The 25,383-nt window shown below is 36.7% G+C and overlaps 1 protein-coding gene across 4 annotated transcripts in view; it reads left to right on the top strand.

The window, feature by feature from the left end:
- LOC110440544 (protein trachealess-like) overlaps positions 1 to 25,383 on the top strand; it is a 130,918-nt gene that overhangs the window by 79,736 nt on the left and 25,799 nt on the right. For 2 of the 4 annotated variants that reach the window (XM_021483678.1, XM_021483681.1), the window contains exons 3-5: positions 5,511 to 5,731; positions 11,664 to 11,740; positions 16,925 to 17,014. In XM_021483678.1, coding sequence (XP_021339353.1) covers positions 5,511 to 5,731; positions 11,664 to 11,740; positions 16,925 to 17,014 — 388 coding nt within the window. Of the gene's footprint in view, positions 1 to 5,495; positions 5,732 to 11,663; positions 11,741 to 16,924; positions 17,015 to 25,383 lie in introns of all 4 variants that reach the window. The other 2 variants (XM_021483677.1, XM_021483680.1) reach the window with 1 other exon arrangement.

The following is a 25,383-nucleotide window of genomic DNA, read 5'->3' as shown; positions in this document are numbered from 1 at the left end:
TATGCAGTGCTTTACTGGGTGGTGACGATAACGTTGCTTTATGCGGGCATGCAGTCAGGCGCACACTCTAACGATGGTTATAGCTCTATGATTTCAGCACCCGATTGTCATAGCACTCCACCCCTTAACATACACACCCACTAGCTTTGGTGGGATGCAAGCTCTAATGACACAAATTAAGTAATATCATACTATAATTTTACATTTTGGAGTAAATTTCTCCATTAGATGGCGGAGCATTAAAAGATTTATCTTGCATTATTTTTCCAGTTTTTTTCTAACCGTAACTGATGTTTTGAAATATATGTATATTGTTACCGGTGGAAACGACTTGGTGGTATATTGTTCTCCTTTAGATTCACTTGTTTAGCAGATAAACATTGTAAGGTGGCAGATAGGTATGACATAATTAATAGCTACGTGATCCGTCAGGTTTTATCCGAACGTCTAATTGCTGCAGCACATGTACTTTTCGGAGATTGTTCCAGGTGACTTACAAATGGATGCACATTTTTTGAAGATTCTCACCTGAATTTTTAGATATATATGGAAACGTTGTGTCTCAGCATACTGAAATTGTGTCTGATGCCCCTCTATTATATATATAGAGTTATGGCCCTTTGTTCATTTTTAAATGGATGTTTGTCTTAGAAACAGCTTTAAAACATATAACTGTAAAGCAGTAAATATGCTTTTAAAAGTACAATATTTTCTTTATTCTCCTCTTTTAACACTTTGTTCATCATGTCAGATTTTTTCCGTTACTTTCCATCTTGTGTATGTTTCTATATATACATTTGTCCAGTCATGGGTCTGTCCACCTAACACATCCTTCATCTTGCTCTATCAATCATTGAACAGTAGACAATGAGTTTAAATACCATGGGATAGAGGTGTACATTGTTTTGCCCCCTTGCGATACTCTCTGATTTTCTTTCTTATTTCACATATAAGTACATCATGTTCAGTTGCCCTGTCAAGCACACCATTGATGCTTTAAGTAAGGGCAACCCTGAAATGGACAAGATATATACTGTATGCCACCCTACATTTCCTTCCGACTCGGCTAGGGAGAGTTTCTTTTTAGCTCATTCGTAAGACTAATGTGGCAGATTTTAATTGTACATAGAATTAAGGTCTCCTTCTAGCTTCGAGCTATAGGGAATTTCCCTTTAGCTCAGTGATAGAGCGTCCGACTAGGAACCTGGAGATCGAGGGTTAGATCCCCAGTGGAAGCACACTATTCTGTTGCCTGTTACGCTATTAAGCCAGAGGATCTGGGTTCGACTCCTAGCGGAGGCATAAAAAAAACTATGACCTCTGTTGCATAAATAAGCAGTTACTTAGAGACCTTCTTTAGATGGCTGACACGACTTTCCCCAATGTTTGGAGTGGAACATAGGTTTACTACTGAACGGGGGGCCCTAAATAGTTCTTCATCGGGACTGATTGAACAATCAGACTGCCCAATCCCTTCACCATAGGTCTGCAGGGCAGAAAGTGTGAGGGGGAGGGCGACATCGTATGACAGTGTCCATACTGTGCCCACCCCCAATCCCATTAACCTTCAGGTTGACTTACATTGAGTGTGCTAATTGTGTCCCCGACCAAATAATACTGGGTGATATGTGTTGATCTAATAATAAGTGTGGCGACAAGAGGTGTTACAGAACACTGCTTGAGACAATCCCCCAGAGTTCAAATTGTACCTTCTACCAATCATAAGCATTGTCTTCTAAAACGCTTTATCAACATACAAACTGTCACAATAATTCAATCACTCAATTATTGAAATAGAGTGGAAATAAATTACCGCCTTGTTTGGTTCCCCGTTAATGTAATCAGTCAGAGAAATTGATGTGCCGTGCTCATACGCCACTTTTTCTTCTAAAAGTCTTCATGGAGTGAAATAACATTAGGATACAGTGGAAAATATAATCGTTTTATTTCCGGAGATCTCCGTTCGCCTTGATTAAAAGGAGAAATAGAAATTGCAGTGAGTTTTGAAGAACATCAAATTTCATTATGTTATTTCCCGCTGATTGGACTCAGCACTTGCTACTTTGGCAGATCTGTTGATGGCCAGAATCCCTCGGTACCCACACAGCCTCTGTGTCATAAAGGAGCGTTTCCTCCAATATTAGCGTCATAATATGCCGAGTGTTAATCTGCTTGTGCCATTGTGTTCGTTTAGAACCACAGGAATTGCCTTAGACAGTCCAGTGGGCACACAAAGAAAACAAATGTAACTCAAGTATGCTAACTAATAAAAAACAGAACTTGAGTAAAAAAGGAATCCTAAAATTGAAAAAGGGTTAAATTTGTTTCAGGCCAAATTTTGCAAAAGAGTCTATCGAAGTATAGAAGACTGGAATGAACAGTTAACATTCAATCAAATATATATAATATTATGTATACAAAGCTATTTAAATGCACACAGAAATAGCCCCACTCGTGCTACTTAAAGGTTCATTTACATACAGTTTGGTTTGAATTTTAAATGGGATGTTCCATTGAGCTTAACTCACATGGTCACAGTTTATTGGAAAGTACATATCAAACTCTATGCATACAGTTCCTGAACACCTTTGGATATCATTCTCAATGACTTTATTGGGGTATGATTATATGTCGACTGTACTTTAAAAACACTAATGTTTGAACAGTTTGTAGGTACAGTCCTTCACTGGATGATATTGAAGCTGTAAGGACCATTGCCAAACATGACAATAAAGATAGATTCCAGAATATTAAAAACAGCCAAAGTAAATCAACTGTTATAGGAACAAAATAGACTTTGAGTTATTGATATTGTCATAAAACAGGATTTCAAAGGTTTTAAATACAGTACATTAAAATATCACCACATTGTTTTCAGGGAATAAGACCATATCGGGTAATAAACCCATGTTTGGTAATAAACCCATGTTTGGTAATAAGCCCATATCTGGTAATAAACCCATGTCTGGTAATAAACCCATGTCTGGTAATAAACCCATGTCTGTTAATAAACCCATGTTTGTTAATAAGCTCATGTCTGTTAATAAACCCATGTCTGTTTATAAGCCTGTGTCTGGTAATAAGTCCATGTCTGGTAATAAGCCATGTCTGGTAATAAGCCCATGTCTGGTAATAAACCCATGTTTGGTAATAAACCCATGTCTGGTAATAAGCTTATGTCTGGTAATAAACCCAGGTCTGGTTATATAAGCCCATGTCTGGTAATAAGCCCTTGTCTGGTAATTAACCCATGTTTGGTAATAAGTCCATGTCTGGTAATAAACCCATGTCTGGTTATATAAGCCCATGTCTGGTAATAAGCCCAAGTCTGGTAATAAACCCATGTCTGATAATAAGCCCATGTCTGGTAATAAACCCACATCTGGTAATAAAACCCATGTCTGGTAATAAACCCACATCTGGTAATAAACCCACATCTGGTAATAAACCTATGTTTGGTAATAAGCCCATGTCTGGTAATAAACCCATGTCAGGTAATAAACCCATGTCTGATAATAAACCCACATCTGGTAATAAACCTATGTTTGGTAATAAGCCCATGTCTGGTAATAAACCCATGTCTGGTAATAAACCCATATCTGGTAATAAACCCACATCTGGTAATAAACCTATGTTTGGTAATAAACCCATGTCTGGTAATAAACCCATGTCTGGTAATAAACCCATGTCTGGTAATAAGCTCAGTTAAAATGCCAACAAATACCATTTCTTTGTACTGTAATAAGCCTACCCTATACTTTGAGTCTGTGATTGTGTATTTTAGCTCCTGGGCTTACTTGCAAGATAGATATGGTAAATATATACTAAATATTAACACGCACACAACATTCAGTGGTTAAAACATGTGATTGTTTTGTCATCACTGTCACAATTGGCAGTATGACAGGAACTATCACATGAAAATATGTGTTTTTACAGATTGAAATTTTTTGGATTGAGCCTGTGGTTTACTTTGGTCATATGCAAGTGTGATGTTTTATCGTATGATTTGGCTATGATTCATTTTAGTATGACCATGTGCAATATATAACCCACTTTGTGATACCGCAAGTAACAGCGAGATGAATCAAGGTGAACTGAAGAAATGGTGGCATTTGTCTTATTCATTCTACCTAACTTTGTGACACAATTTATTAACTCATAAAGTTAGGTAAATAATATGATGAAAAGAATCCCTCATTTATGTCATCCTTCCATCTGTGATTTTTATGAAACTTTATCACTTGAAGCTCATTTTATAAAAATCAGAAATATACTCATTTGAAACCGTGCTAGTATTTGTGTTGTTGCTGACTGACCTATATCTGGGGAAGAAAGATTGATAGGACTTTGTCATGCAAGATAATACTGCAATCTTTGTCTATATAGGTGCAGTACGTCTTGTGCAGAAAATAATTTCAAGAATTCTTTCTTCTGATTGACAAATTCCTTGTTCTTCAAATTATTATTTAAAAAGAAATCTATGAATATCTCAAAAATACTGGTAAATAGGGCATGCACATACAAAAAACATTCATTTTTTTTTACCAGATGTCCCATCTTTTTAGCCCACCATCATCTGATGGTGGGCTATTCAAAGCACCCTGCGTTCGTGGTCCGTGGTCCGTGGTCCGCCCTAAACAATTCTTGTTATCGCTATTTCTCAAGTAGTACCAGAGGGATCTTTCTCAAATTTTATATGTAGGCTCCCCTTGGTCTATAGCTGTGCAGGGCAATTTTTGAGACTGATCAGATAAACAACATGGCCGACAAGCAGCCATCTTGGATTTTGATAGTGAAAGTTTGTTATCGCTATTTCTCAAGAAGTATCAGAGGGATCTTTCTCAAATTTTATATGTAGGTTCCCCTTGGTCCTTAGCTGTCCTCATATGGCCCTGTATGTTGTGAGGATGTTAACCCTAAAAAAAAACCCACCAAAAAACAATCTAACCAGATATTGTAGAGTCATTATCTCAATTTGTTCACAAACATGTTTATTGTTTAAATGTATTACAATCAAAGTTATGTTTAAGTAATATCAAGCCTGGACTATATTGTACAACTTGATTGACAATGAAATAGCCATTGACAGCTGCATATGTCAACAAAATGATAACCCAGTAAAAAAGGAAAGTCTAGATGTGACGCACCTGTTAGTTAATTTGTGAGACATTTACATTCATTCAATTGCATTTATTTCATAATGAATTCATATGTGCATGTTATAAAGTCTCAATCTAATCTGAAAGTCACCAATGATAGAAAAGTCCTTATAAAATTCTGAATAAAATGTATAAATAATAACTTAATGTGGTTGATGATTTTGAAAGTTATGTTAAGCCTTGTATTTGAGGCCAAAATTGTCCCTGACAAGTGGTGACTTTAGCCTGAGGTTGAGCTGTTTTCTATTTTTAACACTATATTGAAGGGCACACACCAAAGAAGTGTCCGTTTGGTATATCTTCCAAGAAAAGTTGGTTGTTCATGTTTTTCAGTATCCTGGAACTCAGGAAGGAGAAGTCGCGTGATGCTGCTCGGTCAAGGCGGGGTAAAGAGAATTATGAGTTCTACGAGCTAGCCAAGCTTTTACCCCTTCCGCCAGCCATTACTAGCCAGCTGGACAAAGCCTCCATCATTCGGTTGTCTATAAGCTATCTCAAAATCCAGGACTTCTCGTCACATGGTGACCCGCCCTGGGCTCAGAATGCTGCTCACGCCAAATCTCTCAAAGGTATGTATACAATTTTATCACATAATGTACTGTGTTATCCAGTGAATATACCCATGTCATATTTTTGTGTGTATTAACCCATCTAATATGACCTATCAGCCCTGTGATTGGTTGTAAGTTTCATTTGTTTCAATTGTGATGTCACGTCTAGGACAAGTACATGACGTCACAGACTTACGCACTGGTGTCAAAATGGCGTCTTTTTACATTTCAAGGTGGCATGAAAATTGTCGTTTTACACAAATAAATGCCACAAATCTTGATTATGTGATAAAAAGGATCTTACGCTCGTTTTCATTTCAAATGAAATTTATGAAATGAAAATTCATGTAAGATCCTCTATGTATTATCCACCTTGATAAGGTGCCTCATTTTGATTTGTTAGTATTACATCAAATGATATTTTGATATGAAAGTTATAGTTGTCTCCTGTAGAAATTGGAATAATTCTTTTGGTAAATATTCATCATATAGTCCACTCAGAACCATGATATTGTCCATCCTGAATTGTTACATACATGCCAACTTGGAATTGTTTTCTTGCCCACTCAGAAGTTTTATATTGTGCAATTATTACATATAAGGCCCACCTAGAATTGTTATATTGCCCACACAGTCATTATATAGAAGGCCCACCCACAATTGTTATATTGCCCACACAGAATTGCTATATTGCCTGCTCAGGACCAGTATAATAATTATATATAAGGCCCATCCACAATTGTTATATTGCTCACTCAGTTTTAGTTTATTGCCTACACAGAGTCATTATAAATAAGGCCCACCAAGAGTTGCTATTTTGCCCACACAGTGTCATTAGATATAAGGCCCCCCAAGAGTTGCTATATTGCCCACACAGAGTCATTAGAAATAAGGCCCACCAAGAGTTGCTATTTTGCCCACACAGAGTCATTAGATATAAGGCCCACCAAGAGGTGCTATTTTGCCCACACAGTGTCATTAGATATAAGGCACACCAAGAGTGGCTATATTGCCCACACAGAATCATCAGATATTAGGCCCACCAACAGTGGCTATATTGCCCACACAGAGTCATCAGGTATAAGGCCCACCAAGAGTTACTATATTGCCTACACAGTCATTATATATAAGCCCCACCAATAATTACTTTATTGCCCACACACAGAGTCATTAGATATAAGGACCACCAAGAGTTGCTATATTGCCCACACAGAGTCATCAGATATTAGGCCCACTAAGAGTTGATATATTGCCCACACAGAGTCATTAGATATTAGGCCCACCAAGAGTGGCTATATTGCCCACACAGAGCCATTATAAATAAGGCCCACCAAGAGTGGCTATATTGCCCACACAGAGTCATCAGATATAAGGCCCACCAAGAGTTACTATATTGCCTACACAGTCATTATATATAAGACCCACCAATAATTACTTTATTGCCCACACACAGAGTCATTAGATATAAGGCCCACCAAGAGTTGCTATATTGCCCACACAGAATCATCAGATATTAGGCCCACCAAGAGTGGCTATATTGCCCACACAGAGTCATTATAAATAAGGCCCACCAAGAGTTGCTATATTGCCCACACAGAGTCATTATATATTCAAGGACCACCAAGAGTTGCTATATTGCCCACACAGAGTCATCAGATATTAGGCCCACTAAGAGTTGATATATTGCCCACACAGAGTCATTAGATATAAGGCCCACCAAGAGTTGCTATATTGCCCACTCAGAGTCATTATAAATAAGGCCCACCAAGAGTGGCTATATTGCCCACTCAGAGTCGTTATATATGAGGCCCACCAAGAGTTGCTTTATTGCCCACAGAGAGTCATTATATATGAGGGCCACCAAGAGTGGATATATTGCCCACTCAGAATCAGTATATCACCCATGCAGAGTCATTTATATAAGGCCCACCCAGAATTGCTATATTGCCCACACATAATTATTATATCACCCACACAGAGTCATTTATATAAGGCCCACCCAGAATTGCTATATTGCCCACACATAATTATTATATCACCCACACAGAGTCATTTATATAAGGCCCACCCAGAATTGCTATATTGCCCACACATAATCATTATATCACCCACACAGAGTCATTTTATATAAGGCCCACCCAGAATTGCTATATTGCCCACACATAATCATTATTTATTGCTCTTGCATCCTAATCCATCAATAGTTTACTTTATTTTACTTTGCTTGACACTAACACCTCTTACAACATTCTGTGTGGAAACTTTCAAAGACGAACAATTCAGACAAGTCTTCAATTACAACAATTATTGGCACTGTACACAAACAAATTAAATATCTTTTTACGCATATATTCACGGTAAATATTAATTGAAAAGTCCTTAAATTTGGCCTCGAAATGTTTGTATGATCAATGTGATAAAAGTTCATTAAACCTATGTTAGGGTGACATAAAAATTTGGCACCCTCGACTTGCAGTTTTATAAACCTCAGAAAGAAAACATTATTAAACCTATATTAGGGTGACATGAAAATTTATCACCCTTGACTTGCGGTTTTGTAAACCTCAGAAAGGCCCCAGGGTAATATTACCTGTCACTGGTAGATAAATCCTCATGTCACACCAATATTGAGTCAATAATTACATATTATCATGCAAATATTGAGTATTTAATATGCCCAGGTCATATGTAATAAGTGATATTAAACTCATATAATGATTGTGATTGATTGAAATATTCTAGTGTGGTATGCAATATTCAAGTGTGATATCAGGATAAAAATCAGACATTGACATTTAAGACACTTCAAGATGGTTAAATCACAGATTTTCTGATACTTTAAAGGTAGGATAATTTCCCCTTTATTTATAAATTTTTGCTGCACTGATTAAACTGTATTGACAATGACAATGTAATAGCTATAGGCATTTGAATGAGATGTCGTATTTTATATTCCACATGACATTTTAGTTACAAAAACTATCTTTATAGTAATAATCATCAATTCTAGATTTTAAAATCAGTTTAGATAAGGAATAAAGATGTATTTTTTTTCAGGGTGAATGATATATAAATTGTTTAGGTTATATGTCTGTTAAACAATATAAGTTCCAGATGTATCGGAGTCCATGTAAACAAGGTTCCACTGTGGTAAAAGGAATTGGATGGGACTCTTGTCAGATCACAAGCAGACTTTGATCTGTATAATTATAGAATTCTCATTAATAAACAAACAATTTTGTCATTTGTCCAATATAATTTTGGTGCATTGTCACATTCTAAGGAAATTATCCAGTGTAGGTCATTTGTGTTTGGCCAGGACTGTAGCAGTTGTAAGTGTATTCGATTTTGAAACAGTATTTGTCTGTTAGCTATAGGGGTATAATGTATCGAGTGTCTTAATTATAACTAGCCACAGCTGCTGTGGGAGGCTTCTCCTGGTCATAAGTAGACACTTTGACTCAAGTCTGGACTAGTGAGGTCAAGGATTCAGGTATAGTAAATCAGGCGTCTGTGTTTGCCTGTGATTCAGTTCCTGGAGCTCAGGTAAAAGTCTGGTGATGTGTCGGCCAACTGGTTGTCATGGTTTCGTCATTGCATTTAGCTTTTTATGGTCGACTGGTCTTCAATGATCTTGCTGTTTGTGTTGCCGGAATATGTTTAAAAAGGGCTGGAAACAACATCAGTTTCATACAGGCCAGATTGAGACAGTTATCAAAGTTCCGATGCCTCTAGGTCATCTACATTATTGTTGGTGTTAAAATAGAACAGGAGTGAAAGTTATAACGAGTCCAATCTGTTCTGATTGGTTTAGTTATGTTGCGAGAGCATTCTTCCGTTAATCCTATTCATTCATACCAATTTTTGACCACATTGCTATATAAATTGTCATTGCCCCAAAACATTTTCCTTTGTTAAATATCGAGATGGCAGGAGGGAAAAAATGTTTGTTTTGTATTTCTTGGAATTGTTTCCAGCTGTGTGGTGGGTCTGTGGATCCTCGGCGAGATTCTGGGCGAGTCTCCGGAGCAACACCGAGGTTTCCAATCCTGCATTTTACAGCTGCAGTCACTGTAACAAGAATGTTGACAATGTCTAAGAGATAGTCTTAATCATATTTACTGCAAATATCCCTTAAACAGTTCTGTGTATCAGGCTCCGGTTACCCCAAGCATGGCAAATGATAGCTCACACAAGGTGCAGGTGTAGGCCCTCTGCTATCAAATTTCCCACCCACTTTAATGCAAAACCCCTTGGTCAAAGTGGTTCTACCATTAAACAAAACCTCTCCAGCGAAGTCCTTGACGGGGAGTTTTTGAATTTTTTGGCTGATTATTCAAGAGATGTGGGCCTTTTTTCTCTGTGTTCGCCTGGCAGATCAGTGCTGATTTATTTGCCCAGTGCTATCCGATACACTGCAGACTTAAATGAAGCGTGACATTTGGGTGAGGGGGTACTGCAAGGAGATCCCTTCAGCTCCTTCATCTCTGCTGACCCTTTCTTTTTGTATCTGACCCCGTTTCTATATCGCCTTCATTTGGCATTCTTTCAACTGTTGGTTTCCCTGACCAGTTTTGACAGACAGCGGCAGATCTGATGCGTTGTATCTCCCGCTGATTAAAGGTAATGGATAAAATGGGAAAGTGTAATATAAGCATTGGGGAGGAGCGAGGGACCTCCCTCACTGCTTCTGTATGGGGATCTCTTCAGCCTCCGCAACCACCTCCGTCTGATAACAGGACCATTTTACAGACTCGGCTTGCTATCGGGTCAAGACTTATTATCGTTATAATCACACTTATGTATCTTGTCCTTTGCTATGCATCGTAATATCTTGAAACATCTGGAAATAAGATGCTGTACAATTAAACATAAATGCTTAAAAGTGAGATTTTTTTCATTCTGATAATGAATTTTTGTGCAAATGAAGCCAAAGGACTATTTTGTGTTATCATCATGGTTTGATTGTCAGCTGGTTCCGAACCATTAGACATACCATATGTATCTTAAAACATTCATTAAGATGAAAATGAAAGCTTTAGGTCATTCTATTCATCAATTTCTATGGTATTGGGAGTGTCTGTCCATAATATCCGTCCGTCCATACTTTTGTTTCCACAATGATAACTTGCTTAAATATTATTCAATTTTGATGAAACTTGCAAACCATATACTTTATACGAAGTCTTACGGCAAGGATTGGTAAGTGCATGGTTTTAACACAATAACTAAATCGAAGATGACCGGATTCTGATGAAACGTGGTCAACATTCATATTAGACATGTACCAAGACGTAGACTAAAGCTCAAAGGTGAACAAAATCTGTGCATGGCCTTCAATGAGCTTACATTAATGTTCAGCTCATACCATACTCTTCTTTTACATAACATATATCATTTGAATATTTATATTTTTTAATGTTAATCGAATTGTCTATATTCTGTTATTCAAAATGAGAAAATACAGGAAACTTTAAAAATAAGAAAGAGGAAATTGTCATTTGATATTTCAAATTTATAACAAGCGGTTGTATACCGACCTTTTCTTGTATTTTATAACAAGCGGTTGTATACCGGCCTCTTCTTGTATTTTATAACAAGCGGTTGTATACCTCGTCTTGTACTTTATAACAAGTGGTTGTATACCTTGTCTTACATTTTATAACAAGCGGTTGTATACCTCGTCTTGTATTTTATAACAAGCGGTTGTATACCTCGTCTTGTATTTTTGAATTATTTCTATTGAATAAATTATAAATGATTTGAAATTTGACATTTCAGAAACCAAGTTTCAAAATGGACACAATGATAGAAAATTTTCTTTAGAAATATTATTTTGATGTTAATTTGCCAAACAGCTTTTACTCATTGTTGCAATTATAAATTTTCGGGTTGTTAAAAGCTTTATGAAATAAATGTATGAATACTAAAGAGCAATGTTTGGTTACAGGGCACAGCCGTCGACGCAATATCGCCAATCTAGCCCTCGACGTGTTTGAATCTCATCAAGGCACCCATATTTTACAGGTATGTGAATCCTGATAAAGGCATGTTATGCTCGTTACCTGGATATTCTGATCATTCTTACTGCAGTTTGCCAAAAAAAAAGCAATCTCGAATGGAAATGGAAATTAAACTATACATTATTTTATACAAGCTGAAATATATGTTTGTTTAATTTCTTAAACTTTACAAATTTACCACTTAACTTAAACTTTCATGAATAATAATATGATTTACATGGGTTTTAAGCAGAAATATTTAACTTTTTATAAAGCTGTGAAAATTTTAACCACAGTAGTTTGAGAAAGCTGTTTATCTTATGTAAGTAATTATGTTATATGTTTATCACTCTATATAAAATGTTTGTTCCACCATCGACTCTAAATTTGATTATTGATACAATTTGTGGTGATGAAATCATTCAGAAATCAAATTAGGACGTTTTACAATCAATATCACATTCAAAATAATTGAGTTATTTAAGAATATGTTCCCACTGGTAACATTTCAGGGACAATTGACTTAAGGTCAACCAGAGGTCAAATATAAGGTCATGCTCAAGGTCAAGTAATGGCTAGTCAGTCAAGGTCAAAATGCCAAGGTGATGCTTTTGAAAGTCTGTAGAAAAAACCCTTCAGGAATTGAAATAATAGAGTTATTGTCTGGTGCTAATTTGATATAGATTTATGACGGATCATGACAGGTTATGGGGGTGTATAGAACTATAATTACGCGGGCCTACTACACACAACAGGGAATTAGAGAGGCCCAGGCAATCTCAGTGTAGACTGCAAGGCTTCAGTTATCATTTCTAATTCTGTTAGAGAGAAAAAACAACAGTTCATTGATTTAGTTCATGATGTTGGTTTAAATTGGTTTCAAGCTATTTTTATTATAATAATAAACTTTATTTATTGAGGATTAAAACCTGATTCGGCCAAACAAATACACAGTTATGTTCCTGTAACGAGATACTGTCATGGACACATTCCTCTGACGTATTGTATACAGGTTCATTTAGCACAAGCAGTGAAATGTTTATATATGAATGTTTCTGTGTCTGGTACGATGTGTAGTCTGTCACCTTCATCAGATTAGTGCCAGTCAAGTTTATGTACACCAAGGTATAAAATATGTACAATATGACAATGACATTTGACTATGTTCATTTTCCAATGCTATAAGGTTATACATTCAGTATTATTAATGAATGAAATGATGATGAAATCTACAAATCAATTTGATTTGCCTATGTTTTAATACCTTGTCATAGAAGCGCAAAAATCTTTCAGCCCCATCATCTCGATTCAGAAATGGCCCTTGGCGTACATATGCTTTACTTAAGTTATTTGTATGATGAAGATGACAGAGTCCATATCTTACTAGTCATCAAGGCATCATAAGTAAACATTAACAAGTATTTCTGAATGAGCCTGTATACAATTGTTATTTACCAACTCCATGAATAATATTCAAAATACCCTTCCAAGATATTCATGGTCATGTAATGTCGGGAAGCTTGTGAGAGTACTCCTGTAATCAGACATAGTCATGAACATATACCTTAGAGTCATGAGTAACAAAGTCCCTGTAACCACCCATTGTTATAAACATATCCCCCAGAGTGGGAAGTAACAATGCTCCTGTAATCAGTCATTGTCATGGACATATCCCCCAGAGTGGGAAGTAACAAAGCTCCTGTAACCAGACATTGCCGCGGACATATCCCCCAGAATGGTCTGTAACAAAGCTCATGTAACCAGACATTGCCATGGACATGTCCCTCTGAATGGCCAGAACTATACTTCTGTAACTGTACATTGTCATTGACATATCCCTCAGAGTGGTCTGTTACAATGCTCCTGTAACGAGACATTTTCATGAACAAATCCCCCAGAGTGGTCTGTAACAATGCTCCTGTAACCAGACATTGTCGTGGACATATCCCCCATAGTGGTCTGTAACAATGCTCCTGTAACCAGACATTTTCATGGACATATCCCCCAGAGTGTGGAGTAACAATGCTCCTGTAACCAGACATTTTCATGAACAAATCCCCCAGAGTGGTCTGTAACAATGCTCCTGTAACCAGACATTGTCATTAACATATTCTTTAGAGTGGTCTGTTACAATGCTCCTGTAACCAGACATTTTCATGGACATATCCCCCAGAGTGTGGAGTAACAATGCTCCTGTAACCAGACATTGTCGTGGACATATCCCCCATAGTGGTCTGTAACAATGCTCCTGTAACCAGACATTGCCGTTGACATATCCCCCAGAGTGGTCTGTCCCCCAGAATTGTCTGTGACAGCTTGCTCCTGTAACCAGACATTGCCATGGACATATCCCCCAGAGTGGGGAGTAACAATGCTCCTGTAACCAGCCATTGTCATAGACATATCCCCCATAGTGGGAAGTAACAAAGCTCCTGTAACCAGACATTATCATAGACATATTCCCCAGAGTGGGATAACCAGACATTGTCATGGACATAAACCCTAGAGTGGTCTGTCCCCCAGAATTGTCTGTGACAGCTTGCTCCTGTAACCAGACATTGCCTTCGACATATGCCCCAGTGTGGGGAGTAACAATGCTCCTGTAACCAGATATTGCCATGGACATATCCCCCAGAGTGGCCTGTTTGTTGGTGGTGGTGGGTGCTTCTCATTTCCTGGGAGGGTATCAAGTTGTTGATCTGTTTTATCCCTTTGTAATGCCACTTTGATCCTGTGTAACAGCACAGGGAATTGTCCCTTTATTCCCTGCCTAACAGTATTGTCTCGCACAGTTAATGACTTGTTGGTGGACCCTGTAATGGAAGGTTAATACCTGGGACATGAGGTCAACACCTCTTTCTCCCCTACCTCTCATCGTCTAACCTACATGTACGATTCTAATGTGCACATCTAAAAGGCAGTGCATTTTAACATCCACATTTATTCTTAAACTTTCTGCTACTTTCTTCTTGCACTTTTATTTTTGTTTGCAGTCATTATGTAAAAATTGTGTAAAGAATTTTATCTTAATTAGAATTACCAAAAACTACTAAAACAACCTCTTAAAATAGTGTAATTTGTATTGAATTGAGAGCATGCAGCTACATTTGATGTAGAGCATTATACATTATATAAAGCTAGTGCTCGCCTTGGATGCACTAGAATGAACTAGAGATCCCCCCCACTCCCCCCCCACACGATCATTAACTAAGTCAGAGGCAAGATGTGAATTTAACCCTCTCATAGATAGTTAAATTCAGATTTCTCTCCCGCCTTGCGTTGCCCTGCCTCAAGCTGGCCAGTGAAGGTTTTGTGTAAAGTTTAATCTAGACGATTAGACAGAACAGCATGGTCACAGTATCACAAGACTATATTGATCATTTCCTATTGTGTACTTTTGTCCTCTGTTTCTAAAGATATTTTGACTTGAATATTAATATCCTTTTGCGTAAAAATTTCGACAAAAATTCCAAGTGCAATGTTATGAAAAATATATTAAGCAAGACAATTTGGCAACATGAAGGAGCAAAATGTTAAGTACTTTCAAATTGAAAGGACTTGCATCATTTAACTAATAATAAATTAACTGAACAGTACATAAAAGATTATTAAACCTACTAAAAGGGTATTAAAGAAATCAAAGGTTTTAGAGCCAATGATATTATCGTAATTATTTCACAAGTTTATTGTAACAGAGGATAGACACCAGGGGGTCACGAATCCGGACAGTTTGATTGTCAGAGCGAGCAGACACTAATTCTCCTACGAGACAGACCGACTCAAGGTTGCATTGATTTTCTGGACATTTCTGTTAAGAATGCAATTACGTCAAACATGAAATGATATGTTTCTGCTTTTGAATTTTAATGTACCCCATATGCTGCAAAACAAACCATTAAATTTGCTGGTTTTATTTCAGCGCCATTATAAGAACTTCTGTCATTTTTAGAAAGAAAAAAGAAGTTTTCTTGGTTTAGAAAAAGTCCATCTGTTTCCTCTCTGTAAATGTACCAGGCTTTCTACAATCAGGTGGACTAGCAATGAAGCATGGATGAAACATATACCTGTTGTTAATTGCATATACACCTGCCATTCATTTCAGACAGGTCTGCTTCCAGTTTTCTGGGTGCCTGCTTTATTTTTAAAGACTGTTCTTCTGAAATAATTTCTGTTCATTGCGTAAGTTTAATTTTAATGAGGAAATAAATGGGACTAGAAAGAAAAAAATCTGTAACATATGCAAGTTAAGGAATGGTTTTGATACTGGTACAATGAGAGTACGGAGTGGAGTGAATAAAATATTTTATAACAGTGTGTAGGTAACTTAAACTGGACCCAAAGCTTTGAGCTGGCCTTTTATACCCTGTTTTAACTGCATATATCCTATCCTGAATAAGAAGTGTTGTATTATATATACTGATTTTAGACAGATTCAGGACAAATATTATGATGTGCCAAATATAAAAACAATATGTTCTATGAAATTGATTTGTCGAAGATTTTTGAATATTTATGTAAAATTGGCCAGAACTGTTAAAATTTGAAATTTGAAAATACTTGTCAGATCTGCGACCAGTCAACAGTGTTCTATGTATGCAGATTTAAACTTTTATCATAAAGCTTATTTTGGGGTTTTAAGTTGTCTGTGTCTTCTTATTGATTCTGAATTATAACTTTGTAGTCATAGGCTCTTTTACAAAGCTGAATTAACAAAAATGTTAAAAGTTGGAAATTTTTGCAGGACCCTGGGTAAAAAGCTCGGCAGCTTCTTTTAATATGTTTATATTTCCAAATTTCAGTATCAAAATCATCAACATATTAAGATGATAGAGAAACAGAGATCTTAATGTCAATAATTATATTAGATTACTACATCATAATTTGTAAAGGTATTATATATATATCTATATAAATTGACTCCGAATCAAATGCTTGACAGAAACAGATTCATCTTACAAACTTTTAAAATGAAATGGTGTCTTTAAAAAACGTCTTTCATAAGTATAATATAGCCGCTTATTAAGAATGCTATGCATAATGTATTTGCAGGTTGTCACAAAATAAAAGGTACTTGATCATATGCAGACAGTTTGAATACAATGGTTTTTGTAACAATGCAGACATCTAAGAAATAACAATTTTGAAGAAATTTATAAATAGTTACCTCTGATATGTGATATTAATTTATTTTTGTCATCATATTTTCCAGTCACTGGATGGGTTTGCGTTTGCTCTGGCAAGTGATGGGCGATTCCTATACATATCCGAGACAGTTTCTATATACCTCGGCCTTTCACAGGTGAGTAATTGATTGTCTGTATCTACAAAATTGTTCAGTTTAACGAGCAAGCTAGGTCACTTTGTACTCATTACACTGATAAATTTCTTTTGATCTAAAATGACTCTTCTAAAATAAATAGTGATTTCACTATAAACAGCTTAGCTTTAAGAGATTATTCTCAAAATATTGACTCAAAAATGTTAAATTTAAATTAGGTCAAAATTATTTTTTTATTTGAAATATAGGTCACTGCTGTCAACTATTGACACAAAAACATTCAATTTAAATCAGGTCAAAATTATTTTTTATTTGAAATATAGGTCATTGCTTTCAACTATTGACACAAAATCATTCAATTTAAATTAGATCAAAATTAATTTTTTTATTTGAAATATAGGTCACTGCTGTCAAGCATTGACACAAAAAAAATCAATTTAAATTAGGTCAAAATTAATTTTATTTGAAATGTAGGTCATTGGTGTGAAAGTTCAGCTTAAGATAGATTTGTTTTTGAAATAAAACTAGAAATAAAAGTAAAAATGAGACCTCATTAATACCTGAAGTATTTTTGGAGTGTTCTTGGGGTTTTTGGTTTAGCACAAATGCCCACTGGTAGAAAAAGGGGGTGGTAGATCTATATATGGCACAAAAGTTATAATCTAGGTCACATGGGTCAGTTAGTACAGTTACAGATTTGAAGGCTGTTGCCAAGTTATATTTCTGGTAAAGGGGTCACTTGGGGCTGCATGGTCAGTTAAATTTTATGGTTTTTCAGCTGGTTGTTAGAATGACCTCGTTATTGAGACCACCTAGCTGTTAAGGCCATTGTGATGTAGTGCCTTTGCAATCTTAAACAGAGATGTTACTGTGATCCAGTCTCCTTGAAAGTCGCAATATACAGGTTTTACTCTACAAGATAAGGGGAACTTACATTTGATCCAGTTCCAATCAGTGGTTATATCATACAGAGATTTTACTGTCAATATAAAGGAAATACAAGTTTCAGGCCTGTTGATGGTCACAATGGAAGGGTTTTATTATGCAAGATACAGGGGACACATTACCTTAAATTTAGTCCAGTCCTTTTGGTAATTAAAAAGAGATGTTTTACGCTACCAGATGAGGGCAAAATACCTTTAGTACAGTCCCATATTGGTCGTTAAAAAGAGATGTTCTATTTTACAAGATAAGGTATAAGATTGGGTATAAGAATGGGTATAAGATAAAGTATAAGATAAGGTATAAGATTGGGTATAAGATAAAGTATAAGATAAGGTATAAGATAGGTATAAGATTGGGTATAAGATAAGGTATAAGATAAAGTATAAGATAAGGTATAAGATTGGGTATAAGATAAAATATAAGATAAGGTATAAGATTGGGTATAAGATGCGAGAAATCTTACAGTTGTATCCAGTAACCTGTGGTGGATGTAATAGAGTAAGACTCTTTCATGCCCAGGGGTTTTGTACCAATTTAAAAACTCCTCGGGTGGAATTTCCGTAACCTACTACCCTGCATGGCATGAAAGAGTGTTTTTCTCTCATTACTCCAATAACCAGGGTTAGCTTGGGAACAACAAAAGAGCATCATAGTTTCCTCGTCGCGGCTTCATAATGATCCCGATTTCATGATGTCATGTCATTGTGATGTCATGCACATGAATTCGGGTGCAAGATAGAAATTTTCAACACCCGTTTCTTATCCTGGACAGTTCTGTTATAAATGGTCAGGAATAGGAAAAATATTTTTATGTGCATGATGTTAGCTAGGATTTAAAGTTTGATCAAGTGTTCTGGGCGATCTTGATAGAGAGGTTTTACTGTACAAGAGTAATCTAGTTGGATCTTAAGTATCGTTGGTGGGAGTGACATTCTGTTAATTATCATTCTTTATATTGACTGCTTGTTTGTTCTTTAAACTGTGGGAAAAAATGGACTTAATTCTCAATATATTAGACCAGAGTTCTTCTCAATAAACATGAGTAACAATGAAACACAGATACATAAAACTTCCTAATTAGATTAAATTACGTTAAATTGATTCTATGATATAAGAAGTGGTAATTAAAGAATAGGTAAGACTTTGAAGTTAAAATTAATGTAGATTTGATATATCATAATTTTGAAGCATATGCATAAAACATGCTTCATTTGATACTGAATATGTTAAGTTTATTACAATATATTCAAAGAATGATAGTAAAAGTGCTCTGGCTGCTATTAAAACAGCGTTTAAAGTCAGCAATGAATGGCTAACATTGCCCATACCTTGTTACTAGTGTCAGTGAAGTGATATGTCCATTCCTTTAATTAGTAGATCTTAAAGGTACAGTGCTGCTAACTTTCGTTCTTTATTCTGATCAGCAGGATAAAACTGACATTTCATATTTTCCTTTTATAGTAAAAGTTGTAAACTTTCCGTTGATACCACACTCCGAGTGTGAAAAGTGTAAAAGATATTAAATAAAAATGAATTAAATCTTATTTTCTTGCTTGTTGTAAAGGATTCGATGATTTACATACTGTCACGCATGTCCCAATCAGCCCCTTAAAAATGACGCTATTTCTTGTCAAATATTGCACGCTTCTTCTGCTATTAGATAGTTTATTGTTAATACTACTTCATAAGTGAAATATGAAGTCGTTTAGCAAGTCAAGAGATGCAATAGATCTTTATCAATTACGATGAAAGTACATTCATTGTGTCCACATTACCTCTGGCCCAGCTATCTAACACATAATACTATGTATATGTAACCTCTGGCCCTATCTAACACATAGTACAATACATACGTAACCTCTGGCCCAGCTATCTAACACATAGTACTATTTATATGTAACCTCTGACCCTATCTAACACAAAGTACTATGTATACGTAACCTCTGACCCTAACATATAGTACTATGTATATGTAACCTCTGGTTATATCTAACACAAAGTACTATGTATACGTAACCTCTGACCCTATCTAACACATAGTACCATGTATAGGTAACCTCTGGCCCAGCTTTCTAACATATAGTACTATGTATATGTAACCTCTGGTTCTATCTAACACAAAGTACTATGTATAGGTAACCTCTGACCCTATCTTACACATAGTACTATGTATATGTAACCTCTGGTTCTATCTAACACATAGTACTATGTATACGTAACCTCTGGCCCTATCTAACACATAGTACTATGTATATGTAACCTCTGGCCCTATCTAACACATAGTACCATGTATATGTAACCTCTGGCCCAGCTATCTAACATATAGTACTATGTATATGTAACCTCTGACCCTATCTAACACATAGTGCTATGTATACGTAACCTCTGGCCCAGCTATCTAACACAAAGTACTATGGATATGTAACCTCTGACCCTATCTAACACATAGTACTATGTATACGTAACCTCTGGCCCTATCTAACACATAGTACTATGTATACGTAACCTCTGGCCCTATCTAACACATAGTACTATGTATACGTAACCTCTGGCCCTATCTAACACATAGTACTATGTATACGTAACCTCTGACCCTATCTAACACATAGTACTATGTATACGTAACCTCTGGCCCTATCTAACACATAGTACTATGTATACATAACCTCTGGCCCTATCTAACACATAGTACTATGTATACGTAACCTCTGGCCCTATCTAACACATAGTACTATGTATACGTAACCTCTGGCCCTATCTAACACATAGTACTATGTATACGTAACCTCTGGCCCTATCTAACACATAGTACTATGTATACGTAACCTCTGGCCCTATCTAACACATAGTACTATGTATACGTAACCTCTGGCCCTATCTAACACATAGTACTATGTATACGTAACCTCTGGCCCTATCTAACACATAGTACTATGTATACGTAACCTCTGGCCCTATCTAACACATAGTACTATGTATACGTAACCTCTGGCCCTATCTAACACATAGTACTATGTATACGTAACCTCTGGCCCTATCTAACACATAGTACTATGTATACGTAACCTCTGGCCCTATCTAACACATAGTACTATGTATACGTAACCTCTGGCCCTATCTAACACATAGTACTATGTATATGTAACCTCTGGCCCTATCTAACACATAGTACTATGTATACGTAACCTCTGGCCCTATCTAACACATAGTACTATGTATATGTAACCTCTGGCCCTATCTAACACATAGTACTATGTATACGTAACCTCTGGCCCTATCTAACACATAGTACTATGTATACGTAACCTCTGGCCCTATCTAACACATAGTACTATGTATACGTAACCTCTGGCCCTATCTAACACATAGTACTATGTATACGTAACCTCTGGCCCTATCTAACACATAGTACTATGTATACGTAACCTCTGGCCCTATCTAACACATAGTACTATGTATATGTAACCTCTGGCCCTATCTAACACATAGTACTATGTATACGTAACCTCTGGCCCTATCTAACACATAGTACTATGTATACGTAACCTCTGGCCCTATCTAACACATAGTACTATGTATACGTAACCTCTGACCCTATCTAACACATAGTACTATGTATACGTAACCTCTGGCCCTATCTAACACATAGTACTATGTATATGTAACCTCTGGCCCTATCTAACACATAGTACTATGTATACGTAACCTCTGGCCCTATCTAACACATAGTACTATGTATACGTAACCTCTGGCCCTATCTAACACATAGTACTATGTATACGTAACCTCTGGCCCTATCTAACACATAGTACTATGTATACGTAACCTCTGGCCCTATCTAACACATAGTACTATGTATACGTAACCTCTGGCCCTATCTAACACATAGTACTATGTATACGTAACCTCTGGCCCTATCTAACACATAGTACTATGTATACGTAACCTCTGGCCCTATCTAACACATAGTACTATGTATACGTAACCTCTGGCCCTATCTAACACATAGTACTATGTATACGTAACCTCTGGCCCTATCTAACACATAGTACTATGTATACGTAACCTCTGGCCCTATCTAACACATAGTACTATGTATACGTAACCTCTGGCCCTATCTAACACATAGTACTATGTATACGTAACCTCTGGCCCTATCTAACACATAGTACTATGTATACGTAACCTCTGGCCCTATCTAACACATAGTACTATGTATACGTAACCTCTGGCCCTATCTAACACATAGTACTATGTATACGTAACCTCTGACCCTATCTAACACATAGTACTATGTATACGTAACCTCTGGCCCTATCTAACACATAGTACTATGTATACGTAACCTCTGGCCCTATCTAACACATAGTACTATGTATACGTAACCTCTGGCCCTATCTAACACATAGTACTATGTATACGTAACCTCTGGCCCTATCTAACACATAGTACTATGTATACGTAACCTCTGGCCCTATCTAACACATAGTACTATGTATACGTAACCTCTGGCCCTATCTAACACATAGTACTATGTATACGTAACCTCTGGCCCTATCTAACACATAGTACTATGTATACGTAACCTCTGGCCCTATCTAACACATAGTACTATGTATACGTAACCTCTGGCCCTATCTAACACATAGTACTATGTATACGTAACCTCTGGCCCTATCTAACACATAGTACTATGTATACGTAACCTCTGGCCCTATCTAACACATAGTACTATGTATACGTAACCTCTGGCCCTATCTAACACATAGTACTATGTATACGTAACCTCTGACCCTATCTAACACATAGTACTATGTATACGTAACCTCTGGCCCTATCTAACACCTAGTACTATGTATATGTAACCTCTGGCCCTATCTAACACAAAGTACTATGTATATGTAACCTCTGGCCCTATCTAACACATAGTACTATGTATATGTAACCTCTGGTTCTATCTAACACATAGTACTATGTATACGTAACCTCTGACCCTATCTAACACATAGTACTATGTATACGTAACCTCTGACCCTATCTAACACATAGTACTATGTATACGTAACCTCTGACCCTATCTAACACATAGTACTATGTATACGTAACCTCTGACCCTATCTAACACATAGTACTATGTATACGTAACCTCTGACCCTATCTAACACATAGTACTATGTATACGTAACCTCTGACCCTATCTAACACATAGTACTATGTATACGTAACCTCTGACCCTATCTAACACATAGTACTATGTATACGTAACCTCTGACCCTATCTAACACATAGTACTATGTATACGTAACCTCTGACCCTATCAAACACATAGTACTATGTATACGTAACCTCTGACCCTATCTAACACATAGTACTATGTATACGTAACCTCTGACCCTATCAAACTCATAGTTGCCATGCATTGGATGCTGCTCTCCTGACATCTCATAAAGTTCGCCTGGATTAGCGGTACAGTAATCATAAATTAGTGGTATGGTATAGGTACTTTAGGATAGTATCATAAGTTACAGGTCACTAGTGGTACAAATTTACATTGAGTATTAAATCCAATTGCTAACAAAGAAGGCAATCGTCTCAGTATAGATGGCAAGGGGGTTGCAGTAGCTGAGTAGTTAGCAGGTCGGTGGTTTTTCTCCAGGAACTCCGGCTTTCCTCAACCAATAAATCCTGGCACGTCCTTAAATGACCATAGCTGTAAATAGGACGTAAATCACAAACCAACAATCAATTTTACTTAAGATGGCTACTTTGGTTAAGTAACCAGATTTTTTATCTGCTTTAGTTTGAGTAAAACGAATGAAAACTGAAAAGTTAGCAAAACAATGTGACTATAGACAATACTGAGAAAAGGAACTTTCCCACAAGATATGATGGAGAGCAAGATAATTGATCTTGTTCATATTGCACTTCATTAAAAGCCGCATCTCAATGGAGTACTTGTCGGAAGCAAAACAAGGCTGAAATGGAAGGAAAACATTATAAATCTTGGTGTAAAGGATTTGTTGAGTAGAAAACGTCCATCTATCAGTAGAAGTTGTGGGAGATTAGGCGGCCACACCGTGGATGTCATTACATCGAGTCTTCGTCTGTCAACCCGCTACGGACATCAGACCTCTGTATGCATACAAATAGGGAGGTAATCGCCATTAACTAAATACTGCAAATCTCAGGCAGTGCGGGCCAGTCGTTCTACCCCAGACCCGGTAGTCCCAGGGTTTATCCTAGTCTAATGATTGTCTTCAATTGATACACTCTTAGCTGAATTCCCCACTGATCTGACGAAAAAGAAAATTGTTGGATTTTTTTCCCCTTTCGTTCGTACGGTGTATAGTATTGAGCACTGTATCGCAATGCATATTTTGTTTTGCATACTTGCTATGGTGCGATTCAATTAAGGCTGTAATGTTGTTACAGGGGAGACAAACAGTTCACCTGTCACCAACACGGGGTCACTTTCGCGATTAATGTCCTACCACACCCCCTAGGGGGCCATCAATAACACTCTGTCATCACCAGGCCTACCTTCCGCAGACCAGCCATCGAAATGAAAAGAAGAAATTTCCATATTTCTCTTGTGTGGTTATCAAAGCTAGCAGTGTCCCTGGGCTAAAGGGGTTGGAGTTGATTGATATATTGTGTGGTGAGGGCTGCTTAAGACCCAGAATCAAACCTTTTTATATGCCAACAATACACCTTACACAAATATTTCACGCCGTCTTTCGAGAGAAATCAACAATTTTTATTTCTATTATCCCCGAGGGTTGAATTACTTTGAAAGTATTCATAATTAAATGTCCGATAAAGCTGGCATACTTCTTATATACTGTATGATATCTCGATGTGTCACGGTAGCAGAGATCATAATCCACTGGTGTGGAATCGGAATCCGTTGTGCTAGTTACAATAGACGAGCCTCGAGGTCAAACCGTCCTGGACAGAGCCTCTTAACTGCAAACTCAAATATGTGTGCTTCCTTAATATAAGGACAAATGGTGTTTTTTTTATCTTCTACTGTATGCATATATAATAAATACCTAAATGAGTATGAAAAAAAATACAGCAATTAATATGATCTGATCAGCTTTCATTGCCAGTTCACATGTTTTTATGTATATGGGGTCAAAAAACAAATTAGAGATTATTATCCCACTTAAGCTATAGCTACCAGCAACAAACAGAAATAGGTATTCATATAGCAGGAATTTTTCGTCACATTTTTCATCTCAGAAACAGGATTTAGAACATTTATTCTGTTTTATCACGGATGTATAGATGAGAAAACTTTGATGCAAAACATCAATTTGCCAGCGAATTATGAATTAATGAAGACATTTAGCTTCTATCGTATACACAACTTTGTTCTTGTAACATCATCGTAGCTAGGTAATTGACAGCGTGTGAGGAGATGGATAGTAATGAATGACCTC

This window comes from Mizuhopecten yessoensis, unplaced genomic scaffold, assembly GCF_002113885.1.
Source record: "Mizuhopecten yessoensis strain PY_sf001 unplaced genomic scaffold, ASM211388v2 scaffold11185, whole genome shotgun sequence".
Classification (NCBI taxonomy): Eukaryota; Metazoa; Mollusca; class Bivalvia; order Pectinida; family Pectinidae; genus Mizuhopecten; species Mizuhopecten yessoensis.
This window is presented reverse-complemented; position numbering and strand designations above follow the sequence as displayed.